General features: G+C 43.0%; 1 protein-coding gene across 2 annotated transcripts; it reads left to right on the forward strand.

Annotated features, from left to right (window-relative positions):
• Positions 1–316: 316 nt before the first annotated feature.
• Positions 317–21,121, forward strand: RGS10 (regulator of G protein signaling 10). 2 transcript variants are annotated; one of them, XM_065066895.1, is made up of 5 exons: positions 317–479; positions 6,904–7,022; positions 8,048–8,134; positions 14,832–14,975; positions 17,883–21,121. In XM_065066895.1, exons 1-5 carry the CDS (start codon positions 431–433, stop codon positions 18,027–18,029), a joined length of 546 nt encoding a protein of 181 aa, XP_064922967.1. In that variant the 5' UTR covers positions 317–430; the 3' UTR covers positions 18,030–21,121. The 2 variants fall into 2 exon arrangements, with proteins under 2 accessions (XP_064922967.1, XP_013226902.2); XM_013371448.3 differs by lacking the exon at positions 317–479 and adding an exon at positions 1,563–1,674.
• The last annotated feature ends 596 nt before the right edge of the window (positions 21,122–21,717 follow it).

Here is a 21,717-nt window from a genome sequence, read left to right on the forward strand (position 1 = left end):
CGGGTGGGGTCTCACCAGAGCCCAGGGGCAGAATCGCCCCCTCCACCTGCTGCCCGCAGCCGCGGGGCTCAGGTCGGGAAGGCCTTTGACAGTCCGTGTTCATCGCGGTAATATGGAAACGCTGCCACTCCCCTCACCCGCGGGGGAGCCAGGCCCGGCCCGCCGACCGTGCGAGCCCCGTCTGCAGGCCGAGGGCACAGACAGCACCCCGGCCGGGCGGTGGGGCGGCCCCCGGCGGGCACAGGCGGCGGGCCCGGACAGCGCCCTCAGGCCGGTTGGCGCGCAGGGCGCGGCCGCGGCGCCTGTGAGGAGGCGGCGGTTGGGGGGCGCCCCGCGGCTGAGGGGCCGCGCTGGGGCGGGGCGGGGCGGGGCGGCTCCCTGAGGGGAGCGGGGAAGGCGCGGCCGCCCCCGCCGGCTCCGGGCAGCGGCGATGTTTAACCGGGCCGTCAGCCGGCTCAGCAGGAAGCGCCCGCCGTCAGGTAACGGGGAGAGTGGGGGCGGCGACCCGGCGGCAGCCGCTGCCGGCTGAGGAAGCGGCGGCGGCAGGGGAAGGGCTGCGCTCCTCTTCCGACCCAGCGCCGGGGAGGGAGAGCGTGGCCGAGCCCCCTCCCGGCGGCGCTGGCCCGGAGCGCGGCTCCCGCCTTTTCGGCGGCTCCCACCCCGCTGCGGGGAGCCCGGGGAGCCCGCACCCCGCACCGCTTGTTGCTCGACCTGGGCCGCGCCGGCTCCTCCGCCCGGTTCCCGGTACCCGAGCCCAGCCGGGCTGAGCGGGCTCCGGCTCCTCCGCGGGGCGGGTCACGGTGCTGTGAGCTGTCCCTCGGTTTTCACATCGCGGGGTGGCCCTGCCGGGGCTCGGGGGGGGCAGGGACGCTGTGTCGGCAGCCTGGTGAGGGGCATTAACCCCCCGCCTGGGGACGAAGCGCCGTTCTTCCCGCTCCGGCTGCTGCGCCGAAGAGGGAACTGGATTCTGCTGGGGTTTGTGCCTCATCAGCCACATTTTAATTGCAGACTCTTGCCTGTGGCTGCTATCGGTAGTGAGGCGATAGCCCGCAACATCACAGAGCGATTGTTCAAGCTCTAAATTGACTTTGAAGAGTTTGCTTTTGGAGGGAGCGTCTTAAACCGAAGTGGAAGTTACTAAGGCATAATAAATGTGGGACTTGGCGGTTCCCTCTGCAGACAGACCTCGTAACGTCGTTGTGCTGTTAAGGGACATCTGTGATGCTCTGAGTCGAAGGGGAAAATCCGTATCATTGCTGAAACAATTGGGGTGAAAGTTACAAACTCAGAATCCCAGAAAACATTACTATGTTTTACAGTGTGTAGTAAGAAGTTACAATCTTTCTAAGAAAAGCCCAACACAGTGTTTGTCTAGAGGTGGTTTATTTTTGTTTGTCTGTTTGGGTGGTTTGTTAAAAGGATATATGTCTGGTGAACACTTCCAGAGATGCTGCAGAAGCGGAACGTCCCTTTAGTTTCCTTCCTTATAGTTAAAAGTGGAATCCAGTAGCCATCTGTTGTCAGAAACCGTCAAAAGAGGATGTTGAAGATCATGCTTTGAACAACCCAAGTGTGGGAAGGACAGCACTTCTGTACTGAAAAGGTCTAAAATTCAGCTGCTACTAGGAAAATATTATTTGAGGATTCATCCAGTGGTGCTTGGATACATGGAAAGTAAGGGAATTTTCCCCTTTCAGCTGCCTACTTATGAAGCTTCCCCGTGTTTCATAACCTTGGACTTATTAATTCCAGACTGATGATTGTTGCTGGATAGGCATTCTGGTGACCATAGGAAAAGATAAGGTGTTCAGAGTGCTTTTAAATTAATAATAAAGGTTTGTGGCTTGCAGCTTCATGATCTGGGTGAAAACAGGGAAAATGCAGGTGGTGTGATAAGAAGTTCTTCAAGAAGAAATTGCAAAGGCCTTTCTTAATGTTGTATATTACTGTTTAAATATAGAAGAAGTTTGTTGTCAGACATTGGAACAGGCTGCCCAGGGCAGTGGTGGAGTCGCCATCCCTGGAGGGGTTTAGAAGACGTTTAGACGAGGTTCTTAGGGACATGGGTTGGTGCTAGAGTTTGGTTATGGTTGGACTCGGTGATCCTGAGGGTCTCTTCCAACTGAAATGATTCTGTGATTCTATGAATAAGGTATAAGTTATTTATACGGTGGTTTTGTTATATGTGCTGTTCGTGTGCCGCGTTTTTTAAGGGGTTTGCAAGAGGCGGTTAGAAGGGGCATTTAGGTACAGGCTGCGCTCAGCGGGATTCTGCGAAGCGTGTGAGTCTGTGGTGTCTGACCCGGTGCCACACAGGCCACTGTGTCAACAGCTTGGGACTGACGGCAGCTTGGGAAACCCTGGCAGCGCGTAGCCCTTCTGGAAGGCAGATGGATTAGCATGTCTGACTCAATTAGCTGCTTCTGAATCTCTGCAAGTTTTGAGTTTCCATGTTTTTTTGTGCCCGTCGAAAGCGAGGGCCAGAACCATGAGGTTTGATGTGCAAAGTTCTATGCACTGATGTTATTGACACATTCTGTGGTTTCGGTCCCAGTTCCTGTTTGGAGAACGCAAATGTTTGCCATTTTTGATCCCGCACTTCAGCTGATAATTACAGCATTATTAGTGCTACACTTACCCTTATTTCCATCGCTTACAAAGAGCCTTTCACCCCAGGCTAATGCGGCAGCACTATTGTCTGATGGGAGAAGGCAGCTTCTGTAAGATTCTTTTCTAAAATAATGCTCTAGCTAACGTAACCACCTCTTTGTTGGCTTAGTATAGGGTTCTTCTCCAAAATAACGGTGCTGTTAAAGTGCTTGATCATTTACTGTTTGTAGAAGCAGCTGGGCCGTGCACATGACGCGAAGGCTTGTGTTATGGTCGTACACTCAGTGGAAAGTTTGCTCCAGCAGAGACTCCGTAACTGCTCCGCTGTGCCTGTTTTGTCGGCTTTCTCTGCCTCGTGATTTCCAACCCCTGCAAAAGATAGCAAACGCGCTCCTACGACAGTAGGAAATGTATTTAACGCATTTATTGTCTGCTGTACATTCTGTGTGTCACTTCTACAGAAATACTGGTGGGAGAACTGCCATTTTTTAATACCCCTTTTGATGCACAAAATTATCTCCCAGTTTTCAGTAACAGCAAATGTCTGCCTTCCTCATTTAAATGATCATTCTAATGTATACATTTGAGTTGTTAAACATTGGTATTGAGCTTCTCATTTCCAACTGTATATTATGTAACTTTGTCACTAGATGATGTCAACAGGAGAAAGTTTGCTATAAATAGCAAACAGAGATAATTAGGTTTCAGGAGGATCATTCATATAATTACACTTATTGCTGTATTGCCTTCTGAAATAAATTGTTTCAGACTTTCATTAAATTGTACTTCAGCAGAAGTATCGTTTCTAAGGTAATTTAGTAATGTGTTATGGGATATGGATTTGGGGATTAGCTTCTTGAGTCATTTGTGGGGAAAACCTCTTTATCTTTTAAGTTCTTTAAAAAATTCTAGAAATCGCACATCAAATCTGCTAAATTAAACCAACATTTGGAGTAGGAAGTTATGATGCTAATCGCGGGGGTCACTTTTGTATTAGGAAAAAGTGTTTGTGATGGCATATTTAATGGTGTATAAGAAAAATACCCAGCAGTTTTAATATCCTCACAGAATTTCGGGGTGTTTCCTATTGTCATTTATCACGTGCAGCCTATTTACATTTGCACTGAAGGGGAATGTTCATGTTTTATGGTGTTTGCAAAGGAACACTGGGAATGGGGAGGGAGAAAGCTCCACCGGTGCCCAGTGCAGGCCTGGGCCCTCCAGAGCTGGTGGCGCATTCCCTGGTGTGGCCGTGGCCCCTGCCAGCTGTATTGTCCCCAGCACAGCTGGTGGGGTGGTACCATCCAGGCTATGTCCCCAGAGGCTCTTAGGGTGCCATTACTGTGTTTTTTTGGGGACTGCTCAGGACGAGAGCTGTGCTGCAGCACCTGCCGGCAGGACCCACGAGTGTTCTCTGGCCTCTCGTGTTTATTACATACCAGTGGTCCAAGGGGCCATCGTGACACCGCAGCTGGTGTCCCCATTGTGGGCCAATGCTGGGAGCTGTAGCCTGTGCTGCACCGGGATTGCTGGTGGCACCCGCAGAGCTCACCTGCGACGCTCCAGAGCCTCTGCCCTGGGGAGCTGCTGGCTTGAATAACAGAGGCAAAGGATGTATGAAAGGGTTCTGATGGACAGGCAAGTGTCATCTCAGTGCCACAGTACTTTGGGGGTTGCGGTGTGCTGGTTAAATGAGGAAAATAACTGAGTAACAGAGGCCTGGACGAGGAGGCTCAGCAGAATGGGTGTTTGGAAGGAGCTGTGTAAGTCCTCCCTTCAAAGCCAAGATTTAAGGCTGTTGGAGGTGGAGAGAAGGGGAGCAGGGTCGTAGGAGAGCGCAGGGTTTGGAGGGTGGTGAAGAAGAACGGGGGGAACATGAATGGAGGATGGAGCTGGGGTGTGCTGGGTAGGCTGGAAGTGGGAGGAAACTGGGGTGAATGGTGGTTGGGAGGACAGAGACAAAACGAGACAGCAGCCAAAGCAGCTAGAGGGGCAGCAGATTGGTGTATCCTGGGTAGTGGAACCACTTGTTCCAGCCTGTGTCTGCTCACCAGAATTCTTTTTTTTAGGTTCTTGTGGCACTAGGCCTGCCCTGTATTGCATTGGCTCATTGAAATACATGCTTCTCAACGTAATCATTAAAGTCCACTTAAAATTCGGCTGGAAAGGAACACTAGGAATAAAATCTCACTCCCATGTGTTCTTTGCTAAATAGTATATTAAATAAGGGAGTGGCCTGGTTCTGCGGGCCATTAGCAGCTGTACACACAGAGCTGCCATTCTGCTGGCAGGTGAGAGTCATCATAACAAGACATTCAGGCTCCTCAGATGTAATCGTGTTCTGCTCCAGTGTACTTGGCTATTCCCACTTAAATCTCACAGATTTTACTGAGATTAGATGCTCAGATACTTTGAGTCAAATTCCTAAAATAAATTTTGCAAGTGATAATCAAGAGCCACATCTTTTTGCATGAAGGGAGAGGAAACTGAGGCAGGGTTGCTGTACTCTTGTGTCATGTCTGAAGTCTGCAGTGGTGTTTTGGGGACAATCCTCAGGTTCTGACTCCTGACCTCGAATTAGCAGAATGTGTGCTTCTTATCCAGAGCTGTAGGTACACTTGCTGCTTTGGAGACCAGTCTGTCACAGTCTTTACCCAAATTGGTTATGATCTTACATCCTGAAAGGTTTTGTGCGTTTGTTGTGTAAGAAATTTCAGGTTGGTGCTGTGACAGCATCATAGAGTGAAAGCAGGACAGGCAAAGGAGAGACGGGATTCACACATGAAAAATATAGCCTGCAGTGACCATTTGCTTGATCATTTTAGATACATTCCTTTCTTTTATGTCTGTATTTACTTGGGACATTAATGTAGATCTTTCAGTATTAGGCAATGGGTATGGAATCCACAGCTCCAGAATGTTAAACTCTTTTCCTGTTACTGTCCTCCTGTTATATTAAAAAAACCCTCAACCAAACAAAAAAAACCTCAATTAATGGAGAAGAGGAGGTGTTGGTTCATTTAAAACAGTGGTCCATCTCACTGTTAGAAAAACAGATAGACTCTGCAGGTCCCTACCAACCAAAACTCAGTAGGCTTTGCTGTCGTGCCAGTATTTTGTAGGGCTTTAACCTTCGCATTTATCGTTCTAGCTACCAGCTGGAAAGAGCATCTGATGGTATATAGCTCTGCACAGATGCTCTTTGGAGATACTAAGGTTTATCTTTGTGGTAGAGGAAGGGGTTTTTAGCAGAGCTTAAGCAGAAGTTACTGAGGTCCAGATTTCCAGTGAGCTGGTAGGGAGAAATGAAGTGACTATAAAATATAGAGAAGGTGTGTTGATGAGAGCAGGAGTTCTGTGCACATTTCCAGTGTGTAGTGACCTGCAGCGGATTTTGTCACCCAACTCCTGCTGCCTTTCCCACGTGTTCCAGGTGGGAGAAGAAGAGAGGCCAAGCGCTCCATGCCTGCTTTAGAATTTTTCAGACGAGCAGTAAAATTCCTGGAGTCTTCCCAAGTAATAGGTGTTCTGATGGGTAGCCAGCAAACAATTTTTTTGGCATCACCAGCCTTGGATGTAACGTACTTGTCCCTGGGACAGAAAAATTCAAAAATGTACACCATGTCTCCTATCTGTGAGAAGACCGGGTGGCAGGTAAGGTGTGGGCATAATCCAGAACACCTTGGGAAAGCAGAATTTCAGTGGGCTTGAAAAGAAACAAGCAAACAGAAAAAACACCCAAATACCCCTTGCCCAATGAGCAGGTCAACTGGGCTGGAATGAGGCTCTTCTGCCAGCTGCCTTTCCTCCTGTTACCCTGGGTTAACATATTGGGCTTGTTCTCCTGCTAGACAAAGCATTCTTTTTCTTACACTCTGTGCATTTTCTCAACCTTCAGTGATGACTCTTTCCTTAAAAATAAATTTCATGTGTGCGACTGTCCAGGATTTGCTTTATAGAAGCCAATGGAGTTGACAGTGCCAGAACAAAAGGCAAACGGTCCTTTTACTACACAGACTGAGGTCATTGTGTTCCACATGCAAAAGGTGCCTGAACTCCTATAAAACAGTGACAGTGCCTGCTTATATGCTCATGAGTTATCTAACTGCAAGGCATTTTTACCTCCTTACAGGCAAAACAGAATTCAAATGTGTGTGTGTTTATTTTCAGTTTTATGGTGTTTCCTTTAAAGACAGCAGCTGTAGTACAAGGGTGCAGAGGGCAATGGAAAAGAAATGCATGAGACATTAATCATTTCTTATGAAGATGTCATTTTTTTCCCATTTTTTCCAGAGATAAATGATGGCGAGTGTCACCCAAGCAGCAGCCACCAGACCTTGAAAGGAACCTCAAAATGGGCTACGTCACTGGAGAACCTCCTGGAAGATCCAGAAGGAGTGAAACGATTTAGGGTTGCGATATCAATTCTGGCTATTTATGTAAACTGAAATTAGGATTTAAAGCTGAATGAGTCTCAGCCTAAATGGTGCAGTGCCGTGAGCACAGAGACACGTGTCCTAGATGTGTCCCCCGAGCAGAGGTGGCAGAGCTGGAGCTGTGGCATTTCCTATAGGAACAGGAATTACTTACTTGAGGATGGTTTTGCTGTACCAAGCACTGATAAAATGCAATGAGATAGTTTCCTGCCAGACTGGTTGGAAAAGTGATGTAAACTGAAATTACAAAACACTGTGATTCCAAATTATTGGGTTTTTTTAAAGTAATCTTGGTTCTGTTTAATTCTTGGCATTACTTAATCTCTATTTTCTAGCACTTCAAAGTGAAAATGGATGATCTCAGAGCTATAAATGTTTAAGTCATTATTTTTATAAAGAAATTTAATGTACATTTTTCGCCATTTTAAAGCATGCCTCACTTTTGGAGGAATGTGCTTAGTTTAAACACTGTCTAGAGAATGCAAATACATCTTCTGCTTTAGTTTACTTAAGTTAATTTATTGCCACTAATGAGCATGTTTAGAAACACTTTTATGCGTAGAAATTTTACTCATTAAAAATCAGAAAGATACTAGATGGTAAGAATCTCAAGTGATCTGTGGCTCTTACTAAAATAGTTCATTATGCTTACCTGCAAATTAATTCATGTATTTTTTCATTTCTCTTTGTGTAATGATTGTGAAATTGCTCAAGTTATTTATGGGAGACTTAAGAAGAAACTCCCGCTAGTTACTGATATTGTCTGAGATTAAAAGTAGCTCGTCATCCTACTGGAATGTGCTTTTAAGTGCTGAATATATGGTTGTTTATTTGTGCCTTGATGGTGTGTGGATGCACTAACGCAGTGGTTCTGTTACGCTGTGTTTTGTGGTAAGGCTGGCCCTAGGCAGCTTCTCGTTTTAATAGTTGTAGTAGGAAGAGAGAAAAGCAATTGAGAAATGAGATCCTGATGTTTGTTTGTTTGTTTTTCTTTTCCCTAGGAATTTTTAAAGAAAGAATTTAGTGAAGAAAACGTTTTGTTCTGGCTAGCATGTGAAGAATTTAAGAAAACACAGGGAACAAAACAGGTATGTTTCCTAGATAAATATGACTTGTCAACAAAACTTCCATAGCAGAGCTGGAGCTATAATGTTTCTGTTGCATAACGTGCTTCATGTGAGTGCAAATAAATATATTTCAAGGAATTGCACTGGAATCACGGTGGTGGAATTGTTTGGAAACAAAGCCGGTTCCACTTAAGATCAAACCAAAATGCTGAAATCGTCAAGTTTCCCATATTTTGAAAACTCTGAACATTTGTTGTTGCTTGGGAATAGCAAAAGGTTTAATTCAGCAATGTTGCATCATCTTGCTTGAAAATATAATGATGTTTCAGCAATGTTTTTAAAAGTATAGTGGCTATTCCATGAAAATATAAACCATTATAATATTTTAGTGGAACATCAAAGTAACAAACAGTGCAAACAAAATCACAGAATCGACTGGGTTGGAAAAGACCTCAGAGATCATCAAGTCCAACCCTTGGTCCAACTCCAGTCCATTGACTAGATCATGGCACTAAGTGCCATGTCCAATCTCAGTTTAAAAACCTCCAGGGGCGGTGAGTCCAGCACCTCCCTGGGCAGCCATTCCAATGCCTGACCACTCTCTCTGCAAAGAATTGCTTTCTAATATTCAGCCTAAATTTCCTCTGGCAGAGCTTAAGCCCATGCCCCCTTGTCCTATTGCTGACTGCCTGGGAGAAGAGACCAATCCCCACCTGGCTAGAACTGCCCTTCAGGTAGTTCTAGAGAGTGCTGAGCTCACCTCTAAGCCTCCTCTTCTCCAGACTAAACAAGCCCAGCTCCCTCAGCCTCTCCCCATAGGGCTTGTGTTCAAGTCCCTTCACCAGTCGTGTTGCTCTTCTCTGGACCCGCTCCAGCACTTCAATCTCTTTCCTGAACTGAGGGGCCCAGAACTGAACACAATACTCCAGGTGTGGCCTGGAGTATGTTTTATAACACCAAAATGAAAAGTTTTGCATATCAAATGACAAGTTGCAAAATAAATTGAGGGTCCATGTGGGCTTTTTGTGTAAATATTTTTTTAAATGGATATATACCTGCAGTTTTCATTTTCGTCAAAGCTGTATTTTTCTAGTAGAAAATATTCTGTTGGAAATTTTTCAGCCAGACACCTCCAGTAATTTTTTTCCACCAACTGGAACTTTAGATCCACGAGGAACACAGGATCCACTTTCACATTTAAGCTTTGAAGCTTATAGAGTCAGGCCTAAAATACCTACCATGTTTTGTTTGCTTGTTTCTGAAAAAGTTTTTGTGACTTTCTGGGTTTTTTTTTTAAATGATACATTCCAAATTTATTTGATTTTTGAGATGAGGATTCTATGAGCAAGAAATGAAGTAGTACCAAAACTCCAGCTGAGCATCACTGTCCGTGAGTCAGGCTCCTGAATCCCATAAGCCCTTTTTTGCTATCCCACCTTTATGCTTTTCACATGTGCAGCTCTTGTTGCCAAAGGGAGCATTTTAGAAGGCAACAGGTGCCAATGTACAGCCCATTTTGCACTCTTCTGGCCAAAGAAAATGGAGTAACGTGAGGTGAGACTGGGAAAATACCATTTAAACCTGCCTCAAATGGGACTGTATGTGCTATGAATAGTGTCAGAAACATCAGGGAACAGGAATCAGGTGGGGAACTGAGCTCCTGGGGGGTTATAAATTGCAGGTGTAAGAGGGCAGCTCTGCATCTGGATGGCAGGATTCTTCTCTTAAGGTTAGGCAAGTATTATCAGCTCCAACTGGTTTCCAGCAGAGCACTCAATTTTCAGCAACACAAATTTTTGAGAGGACGGTCTATTTCTGTAAATACTTTCTATTTTGCACTGAAAAAGCATTCTCCTTGAAACAATTTGCTTGTTTCACTTGTGAATTTTTTTTTTGTATTGATAAATCCATAAAAAATGCAAAACTAATAATTTTTGCAAGAAGTAGCTGGAGTGAGGCCAGAAATGTGTGATATGTTGGGCTGGGTATTCTTGATCTCTCTCCCTACTCCGTTAAAATAATTGCTTTCTGAGCTGGTGAAGCAAAAACCAGCATCGCAGTCCACGACCAAATGGGAAGAACCCTTTGCTTTGTACAGAGCAGATATTTTCCTTCATACCTCATACAGTGCCCTTACCAAGGGGTACGTAGCCTTTTCCTGATGGTCCTTGGGAGGTGTCGAACTGCATTTTAAAATGGAAATGAAAGTGGAAAATCCTTCTGTAAGGTCCCACATTTTGCAATAGGATTATAATAATATTTTCCCTTGCTAAATAATTTCTATCTTTTTAGCTATTTTAGGATTGCGCGTGCTACTACAGGAAACGGTAAATTGATGTATAGAGATAGTAACTTAGTGAATTTTTGAATGAATTGCTAAATGAATGGACAGAGAGTTGACTGGGTTCCATTTAGCTTAATTATTTAGTACCAATCATTACACAGTGTGGTCAATCTGGAGGCTGGGACTGCCAGAGCTATTACAGCTGGCTCAAATAAATGTGCTTTAGAATGACACAGACTTACAGTAAAGCTACTGCTTATGGATGGCTTTGTTTAGATATTTTGCAAAGCTAGAAAAAGCACTAAAAATAGAAATCTTTCTAGTGTTTATAATAGCATGAATTCGTCTTCTGAAAGTGACTCTTGCAGAAATCACTTTATATCTACTGTGAGCACAGTATTCTAAAAAGAACTTTTTGCTTATTTTATAACCTGTTCCTCATTAAAACTGGTTTACCACAGAAACTAGCTCTTAGACACTTAGACTTTTGGTCAGATGAAGCTGATTTCAATTTAACCCAGATTGAGTGTTTGGTTTTTTTGTTTGTTATTTTTTTTTTCTTTCCTATTTTTAAAGTATCAGATAAACTTTTCATTATTTGCCATGGGAGTGTTAGCATGGGGTTTTTCTTGGTGAGTTTAAACTTGCACAGAGGTGGTTACCACCTGGTCAGTGGATTTAGTATCCATTGTGCCTTGTGTTGTTGTCATCCCTTCTGCATCAGCCTGGAGCTGTGTTTGGTTTTGTATAGGCTGGAAAACCCATAGGCTGGTTAGCTCAGTGAATGTGTCCTTCCCTCCTGTCCTTTCTGCTCTTCGCAGGTAGATGCAGGCTCACCCTGCTCCTGCTTTTTTGTTTGCAAACTAACTGCATTATTGCCATTCTAAGGAAAGGTTCTGGGCCTTTTCTCAAGGCTTATGAAGTTTGGTTCAGTCGTTACTCTAACCACAGTCATATGGGCTCTGCCTAGCAGCTGACTTATATCAAGACAACACAGGCAGATCTTGCCAGATGCTCTGGAGATATGGAGATACGTCTTTTCCGTCCCTTCCTCGTGAACATGAAGCACTGTGCAGCCCCAGATCACAGGAGCAGAGGGAGCGCTGGCGGGGAGAACCCAGGCTCTTGGCTCTTGTGTTGGCTCTAGGCAAGTGGTGGGAACGCTTATCAGAAGACAGAAATGGAGTTTCTCTATGAATTTGTTTTCCTTTTTGAGCTAGTACCAAATGTGTGTGTTTCAGGGAGCAGGGGAGATTTTCAGCATCCACAGAGCCAGGCAGCAAGAAGTCTATGTTACTCTGCCCCTTAGCATAAGACATTTGAAAGAATTGATATTCTTTCTTTATCATTCCTTTAAAATTGAAGTTAACATAGAAATGTAATTTTTAGCAAAGTTTGAAGAAGGAATTAAGTCTACTTGTAGCAGTGAGCTCTGCTGCCACCCTTGTGGCCTTCGTCTTAGGACACATTTAATTACTGAAATGGGAGTGGTGGGGATAAGTGAAAAAAATTTAACTTTAAATATTTCATTTGAGTTATTCCTATGCTGTTGCATTTGTGACTGTTAATGAAATACACAACATATCCATTGTGCTACTTCCCAAGGTTTAAATGTTTCTTCTCTTGCAGCTGAGCTTTAAAAATAAATTACAGATTATAATAAATGCTTCAAACAACAGGGAATCTTTTCAGATATTGCTGAAACCTGCCAAAATACCCATGTCAGGAAGTTTTATAGAGAACAATTTCAGAACAAAGTATACCTAGTCAAGAGTTTCTTCTGTGACTTCCCATGTGGAACGTGGCAGTGGTTAAGCAGGACTGGGTAATGCTGCACAGCTGCTCACTGCTGGAGCCTGTTCTGATGAGCATCTGGGACTCCCATTCACCTCATTTGGGAGTCACACATGCTTGAGAGCTGAATCTGACCTTAGGAAAGGAAGTGGGAAGGAATATTTTATCCACTTGAAATAGTGAGGGGGTTTTCTGTAGACAAAACTTTGGACTCCAAGTGGGAATTTGGCATGGATGCTGGGGTGAGCGCACGGATATAAGAGGAAAGTGCCAGAAGTCCTTTAATAACCACCTGTGAATAAGATCCCAGTTTAAGTGTTGTTTAAATTCCAAAGTAGAGTCCCCTGTGCAGAGGCATTAGTTTCAGGCTGACACAGAACAGAGAATGCCACCCACTGAACAGGGAACATCACTGTCTCCTCCGCCTGAACCTGGCTCTCCCTGGATGTCATTTGGCGGTGTATAAATATACTGGCGGCTTTAACTGTACTCTCCTTTTATTTTTTGAATTATTGCAGTTAAACTGATGCTCTACTACTGAAGCATAGATGTAGCATAACAGTTGTTCCACGTGCAGAACTTGTAACGTTTAGCTATGCATTTCCATATTTCCCCATTACTATAGAGTCAGGTCCCCTGCATCTCCCCAACGACCCCCTCTCCATACCACAGCTCTTCCTTTGTCATTCTTCCCCACAAAATCCGGAGATCCTCCCTGTTTTGCCAACCTCCCACACAAGCCTCATGTTCCTCTGAAGTTCTTTAAACTTCCTCACATTACTTCTAGTTTCATGTTCCCCTGCAAACCTTCCTCTGCTCCTTTTCCACAGTGCCCAGCTCTGTCCCGTGTTCCTTGGGCAAGCAGCACCTTGAGTTGTGGCTGATGTAGAGCTCTGTATTAATTAGCCAACAGCTAATTACATGCTGGCAGTTTAAGTAGATAACTTCTGAACATATACTGCAGCTTTTCCCCTTGATGAACGTGCTGCTTTTTCTCTCTCTTTCCTCTCCCTTGCCACTCTTCTCCATTGGGTCAGCGGGAGGGTAGTTATTTCGCAGTCCCTTGCCTCTCTTTTAAATGTGGTTGAAATTGGACAGCAGTTTCAAAAGTTATTTAGGTAGGACAAACAGACAGTACCATCACTTATACCTGCTCATTTGATAATAGCTAAAGGTGCCTTTACTGTGTCTGCATTAGGGCATTAACTTTACCTGTTAAAACAGTCACCTCTCTGATCAATTGGATTAATTGCTCATTGAAAACAGACATCGCTGGAGCAGTCCCACCTGATCTGTGAAACTGGAAAGACAGGAAATTGTTAAAAACACTTCAGTGTGACCTAATGCACCTGACACATGATGTTTTAACCACCAGATGAATAATCTGTTTTAAAAAAGAATACTCCTGGAAAACGTGTGTCCCCTTCAGCAGTGAGAGAGTTAACTCCTTAGCCTTTGGGAATTGTCAGACACATGTAGCTTTTCTTCTAATTATCCCCAAATGTTGAGTCTCAGCTGTAAAACATGAAAGAAGTTCTGTGACTCCTTCATGGGCAGGGGTTTAAATGCTTCCTTGTTCAAGCCCACTTCCTATTAACAACGTGGTTTGGGTTATGGTTGCTCGTGAGATGTGTGATGTGGAACACCAACAAGTACCCACATCTGGGGACTGGGCAGTGCCCGCTGCTGCACGGGCTTTGCTTTCAGCGTTCAGAATTCAGATTGCAGCAGGGAGGCTTGCCTGCTGCCTGGCCTTGGCTCTCTTTTCCTTCCTGGCTTTCTCTTATCTGACCTTCTGATCAAGAGGGAGCTAGTATTTAATTTTGGAGGATTGTGGCCGTTCGTTTACTACTTTGAAGCTCAAAGATGCTAGGTAGGGTCAAAATGTTATCGCTGTTACTGATTTATCAAGAGAAGAGCACTGGATTGCAGAAATCAGGGCAAACACCAACAAACTGCTTTATGTGAGTCACATCTACCCTTATTTTTCAGCTTTTAGAGGCTCTTGAGAGTCTTAGCTTTACTGTTAGCCAAAAAAATGTCTGTTGGTTTTTCATTCTTTTTAATCATGTAATTAGTTTTGCATGTGAGCCGCTCTGAGGTAAAAACATAGTTATGACAAAGCATGTAGTATGACAAGGTTATCTGGAAGTAGCTCACATTATACATTGATTTTCCTTAGTTTCATCTTGCAATAGGTTTCCACGGTGTTTTTCCCCCCGGGTTCCTTGCACATGCTGGTTACCTGTTAGGAAAAATAGTGTTTTAAGTAGTGAAGACACAGCGTAGTTGATGATGCTGAGCAATTTTACACTGGATTCTCAGATTCAAACATCGCAACCTTCTGTTAGTAACCTAAGTGCCTAATACCAGTAGCTTCCACTAATGTCAGTGCAGGAGCTGGCCTGCAGAGATGTTTTTCCTCCTGTACAAGTGAATATACACAAATAAGCTAATCTATGTGTATTTGTTTATATTTGTTTTGTTACTTGTTTTCATTTTTAATTCAGACTATGTTTTGGTTTCAAGATGTGAACCTCAAGAAGTAAGTGATCCAGAGCATTCTTCAACAAAACATCAACAAATACAAAGAATATTCCCACAGCAAATAATTATTTGAAAAAATATGTCCTTTTGCAGATGCAAGAAAAAGCAAAAGAAATCTACATGACTTTCCTGTCCAGTAAAGCTTCCTCCCAAGTCAATGTTGAAGGGCAGTCCCGGTTGAATGAGACCATTTTGGAGACACCTCACCCCCTCATGTTTCAGAAGCTCCAGGATCAGGTAAAGCTGTTTTCTTCAAGAACACAGTTTCTGTAGGTTTTTTGTGCTTTAAATTGACTCTGCTTTTGATGCATAAGCTAGGGTAGGAAAATTAGGGATCTGCCTGCTGCTTCCTGTGGTGTGGATTGAATAGGTGGGCACTAATCCCAGTTCAGGACTTTCCTGGAAAATTGGTTGAAGTTTTCTCCTGGATTCCTCTGCTGCTAGCTTGAGAATCACCCAGCTGACAGACTTTGTGCCTACGTTTTCCTGTGTGTTCTCTTGTGCTGACTCACTGCTGGTGTTTGTTTCTGTAGTTGCCACTGGTTTCCCCAAGAGCTCAAGATTTTTCACTTTCCTTTGTTTTATTATTTATATTGATATGAATATAATGCAATTTCCTGAAAAGCCTCCTCTTCTGTAACACACAAAGCTTAAAAGAGGAGTTGGTATTTGCCTTGCCTATAGATCTTGGGAGGGTTGGTAGTAATTAGGTGACATTTTGCAGGCATGTCCTTTGGTGGTAAATTTTCTTAATATTTAGCTTATTTTAAAGCATAGCTTATGGAGTGAGTCATTCTTATCTGCAGCTTTCCAGCACTAGCAGTCTGTACTGTTTTTAATTTCTGTACCATCCTCAGTACTACCTGTATTTTCCATTTGGTTGTTTTCTTTTATGGAGAAACAGCACAGTGATTTAAATAGTGTTTTCAAGCCATTTCACATCAGGTGCTGAATACGTTAGTTGGGCATTGGCTGGGCTAGTTGAAGTGATCTGAGGACCAAAGGCTCTGCTGCCTTTTAAGCATGTTCCAACTTATTAGCGGTGGAAATTTCTGAAACTCAGTTTCCATGTGAGGAAGCAGTTTTTTTCATGGGAGAACTTCAGACTTGGGGGAAGGGAAAGAAAACTGTTCTGGTGAATCTAAGCGTTGTGGTTCAGGGGGGGTGATCATGAGGGCGAAGCTGGAGAGGCTACTGGAGTTAAAAACGGTTGGCAGCTTTACAAATGAGCATCCATGTGAGCAGCCAAGGGTTAGTAATACCTGAACTGAAAACATGCTGGACCAGTGATAGAGGAGTCCTACTGGTGTGGGAAGGAGGTCTGTGAACTTTTAAAACTCGATGCAGAGCGTTTATGGGTTGTTGCAGGTTTGCACTGCTTGAAGCTTCAGTTTATTGCCTTTAGATGCTAGTTCAGGAAGAGTTACGGTCTTCTCTAGTTTTCAGTCCTTATAAAGTTATGAAGAAGAACAGTGTTAACTCCTGCTGGCACCGTGTGTCTGAAGTATAAAAAGGCACAGCTTGGAAGCTGCAGTCTGGTCTACGGTGTTACTAGCACTTCAGTTCTCCAGAGACCCACTGGTTTAACTGGGGCTACTTGTGGAGCGTGGTTTTGTGCTCATGGCCTTAAACAAATGGCTTGGAGGCAGTTGTTGGTGCTGAATGGAGTGGTGGTAGAGTGGTTCATAGAAATCTGTAGATTTCAAAATACTCGTGGGGTAAATGTTCCTACTCCAACGAGGCGATGAGAGGTGGGGAAGGAAAAACATAATTCTGCTTTTGCACATGTTTATAAAATCGGTCCTGCGCATTTGGCTGAAGAGACTCCAGCAGACTCGGATCTTACAGTGCTCCTTCTCTCTGGGAGATGCTTTAAATGATACCAGGAACAAGAAGTTTCTAAGTTCTTAGGACATTTTAACAGGCGATGTCTTCCTTACAATTTGTTTTCCCTCGAGCTAGTTGGATATATTTAATTGTATTGTAGTTAACCAAAGCCAGGAGGTGTAATTTGACTTTGCTTAACTGCATTGATTTGGGTCTACACTGAGAGGACGCTTTGGGATTTTTAGTCTTCCAACATGCAGTTTATAAAGCAAGAGTTCCACAGTTTTAAACATGAACTTAACTATGTAAACAAACAGTGGTTAGTAAAATGCTTCATGTAATTTATTTGCAAGGGGGATATTACAGCAAATGTACAGACAAGAACAGTCAAGTTTTGTGTGTTTGCCTTTGTACAAGTTCCTTGAGGATGTGAAATGAAAAAGCATTTTGAAATTATTACTTTTCTTTTTCCTCCTAACAAAGAGTTGTATTACCTGGTTGTATTATCAGTTAGAAATGAGGCCTGTAAAGGTAAAGCCCCATTTATCCACACATGGATTATCCACACATGCAGGTCAGAATCCAGAAATTCCTATTGGAAATGTAGTTACTCTGAGTATCATAAAATGTAATCAGTCATGAAGCATGACTCAGAGAGGCTCTGCCAGTGAAATAATAGGCAGAGAGTGATGTAGGCTTTGGTTTTGCCTTAATTGCAGTTTCGAGGTTTCCTTTTTTCCTTCCCCTTTGTTTCAAGACCAAGCAAAATATATTCCTGACCTTGACACCTGAACAGATTCCAGGCTCCTCACACAAGCCCTTTTGTTTTCAGAAGACTCCAAATAAGTGCTAGTTTTGTTTTTTTTTTTTTGTTTTTTTTTTTTTTGTGTTTTTTTTTCTGTCTGAAATGAGTATAAATAGAAGAGAAAGCAGTTGGGGGATGAGCCTGAACTCAGGCCTTGGGAGAGAAAAACCGTGCTGGCTGTGGCAAGAAGGGCAGGGCTTGTGCTAGTGAAAAGCCTAATGGCACAGCTTTGATCACCAATGTTAAGCTACATTTTACCTGGCAAATTACATCTGTACCGGATCAGCTCTTTGTGGCAGGTACCTGTGACATTTCTGATTTGGTCTCGGCATTTGGTTGTGTAGCAGTCTAAAAAGGATGGGAGGATTGGCGTAAGTTTAAGAAACATTGGTAAAACCAGTTCTGTCTAGATCCAGTTTCTAGTTTCAGAATTTGTGTAAATTATTTAGAGGCTTTTCTTAATTACTTGTTTCCTTAAGTCATTGTTTTGTGTTTTTTTTCCCTCCTACCAGATATTCAATCTCATGAAATACGACAGCTACAGCCGCTTCTTAAAATCAGACATATTCCTAAACCATAAGAAGTCTGAGGAGCAAGAGGAGAATTCACCAGAGGCTCAGACTGCAGCTAAAAGAGCATCAAGAATTTACAACACATGATACAATCAATCTCTCCAGGAGAGGCAATACAGTAACTAAATTACACTCAGGAACAGTCTAGGTTTATAGCAGTTGCATTTAGGGCTTGAAAAGCTCAAAACCTTTTTTAGGAGATACTTACCTTCTTAATTGCTTGAATGACTAATTGTTTTTGCATGATAGCTAATAACAAAGCACCCGTGGAAAGACTGTTTCCTAGCTTGAAGGCTGAGGTATGAATTGCATATTTCACAAGTTAAAATGCTTTCAGTTTTTGTATTTTCTTTTGAGAGGCATCATCATGATGAGAAATGGGAGATAGGGTGTTGGGTTTTTTAATTTTAATTTGCCTTGTAATTTTCGTTTGTGACCAGCTTCCACAACCTGGGTTGCTGGGAGAAGCTATTGAGGAGTATGTTTCATGTTACTTTGTGGATGGGTCATCGGTACAAACTGAATCATGAAGGGACAGCATCTTTTCAGGGTTAAACTCAATAGAATCCAATCCCTTCCTATGGAACTTTGTTCTTTCAAGATAATTTCTTTTTTGCTTTGCCTTTGTTATTGTGTCAAAACACTTCTCTAGCCATGATTTTCATTTCTGTATCTCTTAAATTTCCCCTATTTTTTTTTGCAGTAGACAATCACTTTCTTCAGAGTATGGAATAACCTGTATTCCCTTGGGAACAAAAGCTCTAAGATGAGAGAATCTCTGAAGAACAGCCATTAGGAAACCTGATGTTAATATCTCTCTCTGGGCACGCTGATTTTGGCAAAGCTTGACTAGGGCTTGTCCTGCCTGTCAGGGTAACATCAGGGTCAGATACCGGTATTGGGAAGCATCTGGTCTTCCCTGTGTCTCCTGAGGGATCCTGCTCTGTGTGGCATGAATATTTCGACGAAGAACCAACCAACAAAGTCTTTTGCATTGCTAAAATCTTTCTACTAAAATCATCCTGCCTAATTTTGTTTGCCCAAGAGAAGTATTTCAGGGTTTCCTAATGGTAACTTTTGATAGCTGCAGTGGAACGGGAGGTTGATGTTGTGTTTTAGCCATTCTCATGTTAAGCTTGAGAGGAAGGGGGTTTTATTTCTGCCCAGAGCAATAAAGATGAAATGTCAGGGTGATAAAGGAAGACGCTCCCAATGAGCCTCTCATATCATCCTGGGACTACGTCAGAGCTGAAAAGCACATTTTGGCATACAATTTTTCCTGTGTTCATATGTTTTTGAATTCTCTGCAACATTACTAAATTACAGTTTAAACTGGGAAGGCATATTAGCTACATGCTCTGTTTACAAGCTTTGCAGCTTCTGCTGTTTCACATTATCTCGTTGTTTACTCTTTCATTTTTTAGATGGCTTTTCTTGAACTTTTGTTGATGTGCTGGCTAACCTAAATGCACAGTTAGCTTTTGGTTGCTTTATAGTTCCTTTTGTGGAGAAGGCCAGATATCTTTTATACATTACTGTCACTATCGATGTTTAAAACTAGGTCTAGGTTGTCATTGCAAACTCCCTTGGTAGACTTGATTATTTCTTTAACTCTGAGCCACTCTTGCAGGTAATGTGTAAAGAAAACAGTTTCCATGGGCTCTTCCCTAGTTAGATGTAAGAGCAGGAACAGGAGTTCAGATTCTCCCCACAGAGCTAAATGGCCTGTTCATTTTTAGGAAATCAAAGGGGAGGTCAGTGCCTCAATATGCGTGTTTTTAAAAGTAATTCTTAGGCACTGAGCATTCTCTAAAGATCTAATGGTGAAGTCATCCTTTCAGTGGTATTTGACCTCATGCTTAAGTTGCATTTCAGTGTTTTACTGGATAGGAACGAAGTGAGCACGTGTGTGAACCCTTTTGTCATGATGGGTCCTATGAGATGAGACCATCCAGTTCTGGATTTGGCAACTGTTTGTAATCTCAGAATTACCTCTTTTGAAACTTCACTGTAATAACGAACTCGTAACACCTGCCGCAGCAGAGGATGGAACTTGTGATACTTCTGAAGTCCTTGGGAGTGGGCAGCTTGAACATATTTAGGAGTTGGGATTTGTCTCTTCCCAGTAATTGCAGCTGAAGTCTTAGTGATAGTGAAAAATCCAGGATGGGAACCTTCATGAAAGAAATGCAGAATGAGCTCTCACCACATTCATCATATGGATGCACAGTAGATTCATTTTTAATCATATTGATTTTAAAAATGCATGAGTAAGGGAGCAGAGTCTTTGACTATCATGTTTTAAAATAATGATACTAGTAAAAAATAAAACCAGAATACTCATTTGTAGCTGCTTATAAACAACATTTTCCTTGGCATTATGCTCCTCATCAGGCACTGTACTATTTGCTTGTTAAGAGCAAATGCCCCGTAGGAGTAGACACAAAGGTGCTTTTTACGCTACTGCCAACCAAAAGATACTCAAATGGAAACGTGTTTCTTATCAGCATCTCAGTGCCTGTGATGTTTATTTCAATACCTGTGATATTTCTAAGATAATATATCTAAATCCACAACATCTTAACCTTTGACTTGCTCTTTTGCCTTACCAGTAAAGAACTCGTTGTCCCACTCCCTGTCTCATTTGTGGTGTTTGGTTTTGGTTTGTTTTTTAGAAGAAAACCAACAACTAGACTTGTAAGGTGCAGAAATAAAAGGTTTTTTTCCTATCCATTAGATTATCTGTATTTTCCAGTCAAAGAGCAAAGTAAAACCATGCAAGCAGAGGTTTGTCATTGCAGCATGTATGTATGTGGAGAGGGTTATTTTGCTTCTGTTGATGTTATCACTGATCAAACTTAGTTTGTGAAATATATGACATTTTTCTATGTGGCATAGAACAAATGTGCACAGACAGAAGAACTGAATTTCCCTGTAAGTAAATCCTGCATCCCAGGAACAACTGCAAACATTGCATTGAACCTCAGGCTTTCAGTGGGTACGTGGAGCTGCTTTGCATAGACGTTAAGATGGGATCTGCTCCTTTTTGTAGAAATTAGGCTGAAGGTGTGAGCACAAAAGGCAAGCAAGAGAAGTTTGATGCCTGATTGCCTGCCTTAAACTCTGTCCTGTTGTGTGTTTCTCAGCTGAAAATTAAAATATTCTGCAAATACACCCAATCCATGTGCTGACAGTTGTTTTATGTTTCGAACACAGTTTGGGCCAAGATCATTTCATATCCCATAGTCATGCCATTTTCTGCTTTCTGTCCCTGTTAACACAGTTGCTGATGCTCTGTCACGGCCTGTTTGTCCTTGGAGGGCAGGAAGGTGGGATGACACGGTGGGTTTCACTTCGCAGTGAGCTGTTGTCTGAACAAATCACACAAAGTCACTAAACAGCAGAAGATGCTGCTTGTACCTTCTTCATCTCCTCCCGCTTCTCTGTTCCCGTTGCATTTCTTCTGTCACACTAACAGACACACTAACACAGAGGTGGGGAGAAGGAGGGTTTGAAAAATCATAGGGAGGGAGAGAAAAATGTTGGAATATTCAGGGTTGGATAACAGTTCAGAACATATTTATATCTTTACTGAAGATTCAGGTTGATTTCAAGTGGTAGAATTTGCATTTGGGTTAAAAACTAATTAGGTCTGTGATGCAAAGAGAGGACCCAAATTCTTCTGATTCTATGGCTGTGGTTCAAAGCTGAAAAGGAATCTATTCCATTTATAAGTTGTTCATAACTTGTAAAATCCTGAAACAGAGCAGCAAGT

Source organism: Columba livia, chromosome 6 (assembly GCF_036013475.1).
Source record: "Columba livia isolate bColLiv1 breed racing homer chromosome 6, bColLiv1.pat.W.v2, whole genome shotgun sequence".
Taxonomy (NCBI): domain Eukaryota; kingdom Metazoa; phylum Chordata; class Aves; order Columbiformes; family Columbidae; genus Columba; species Columba livia.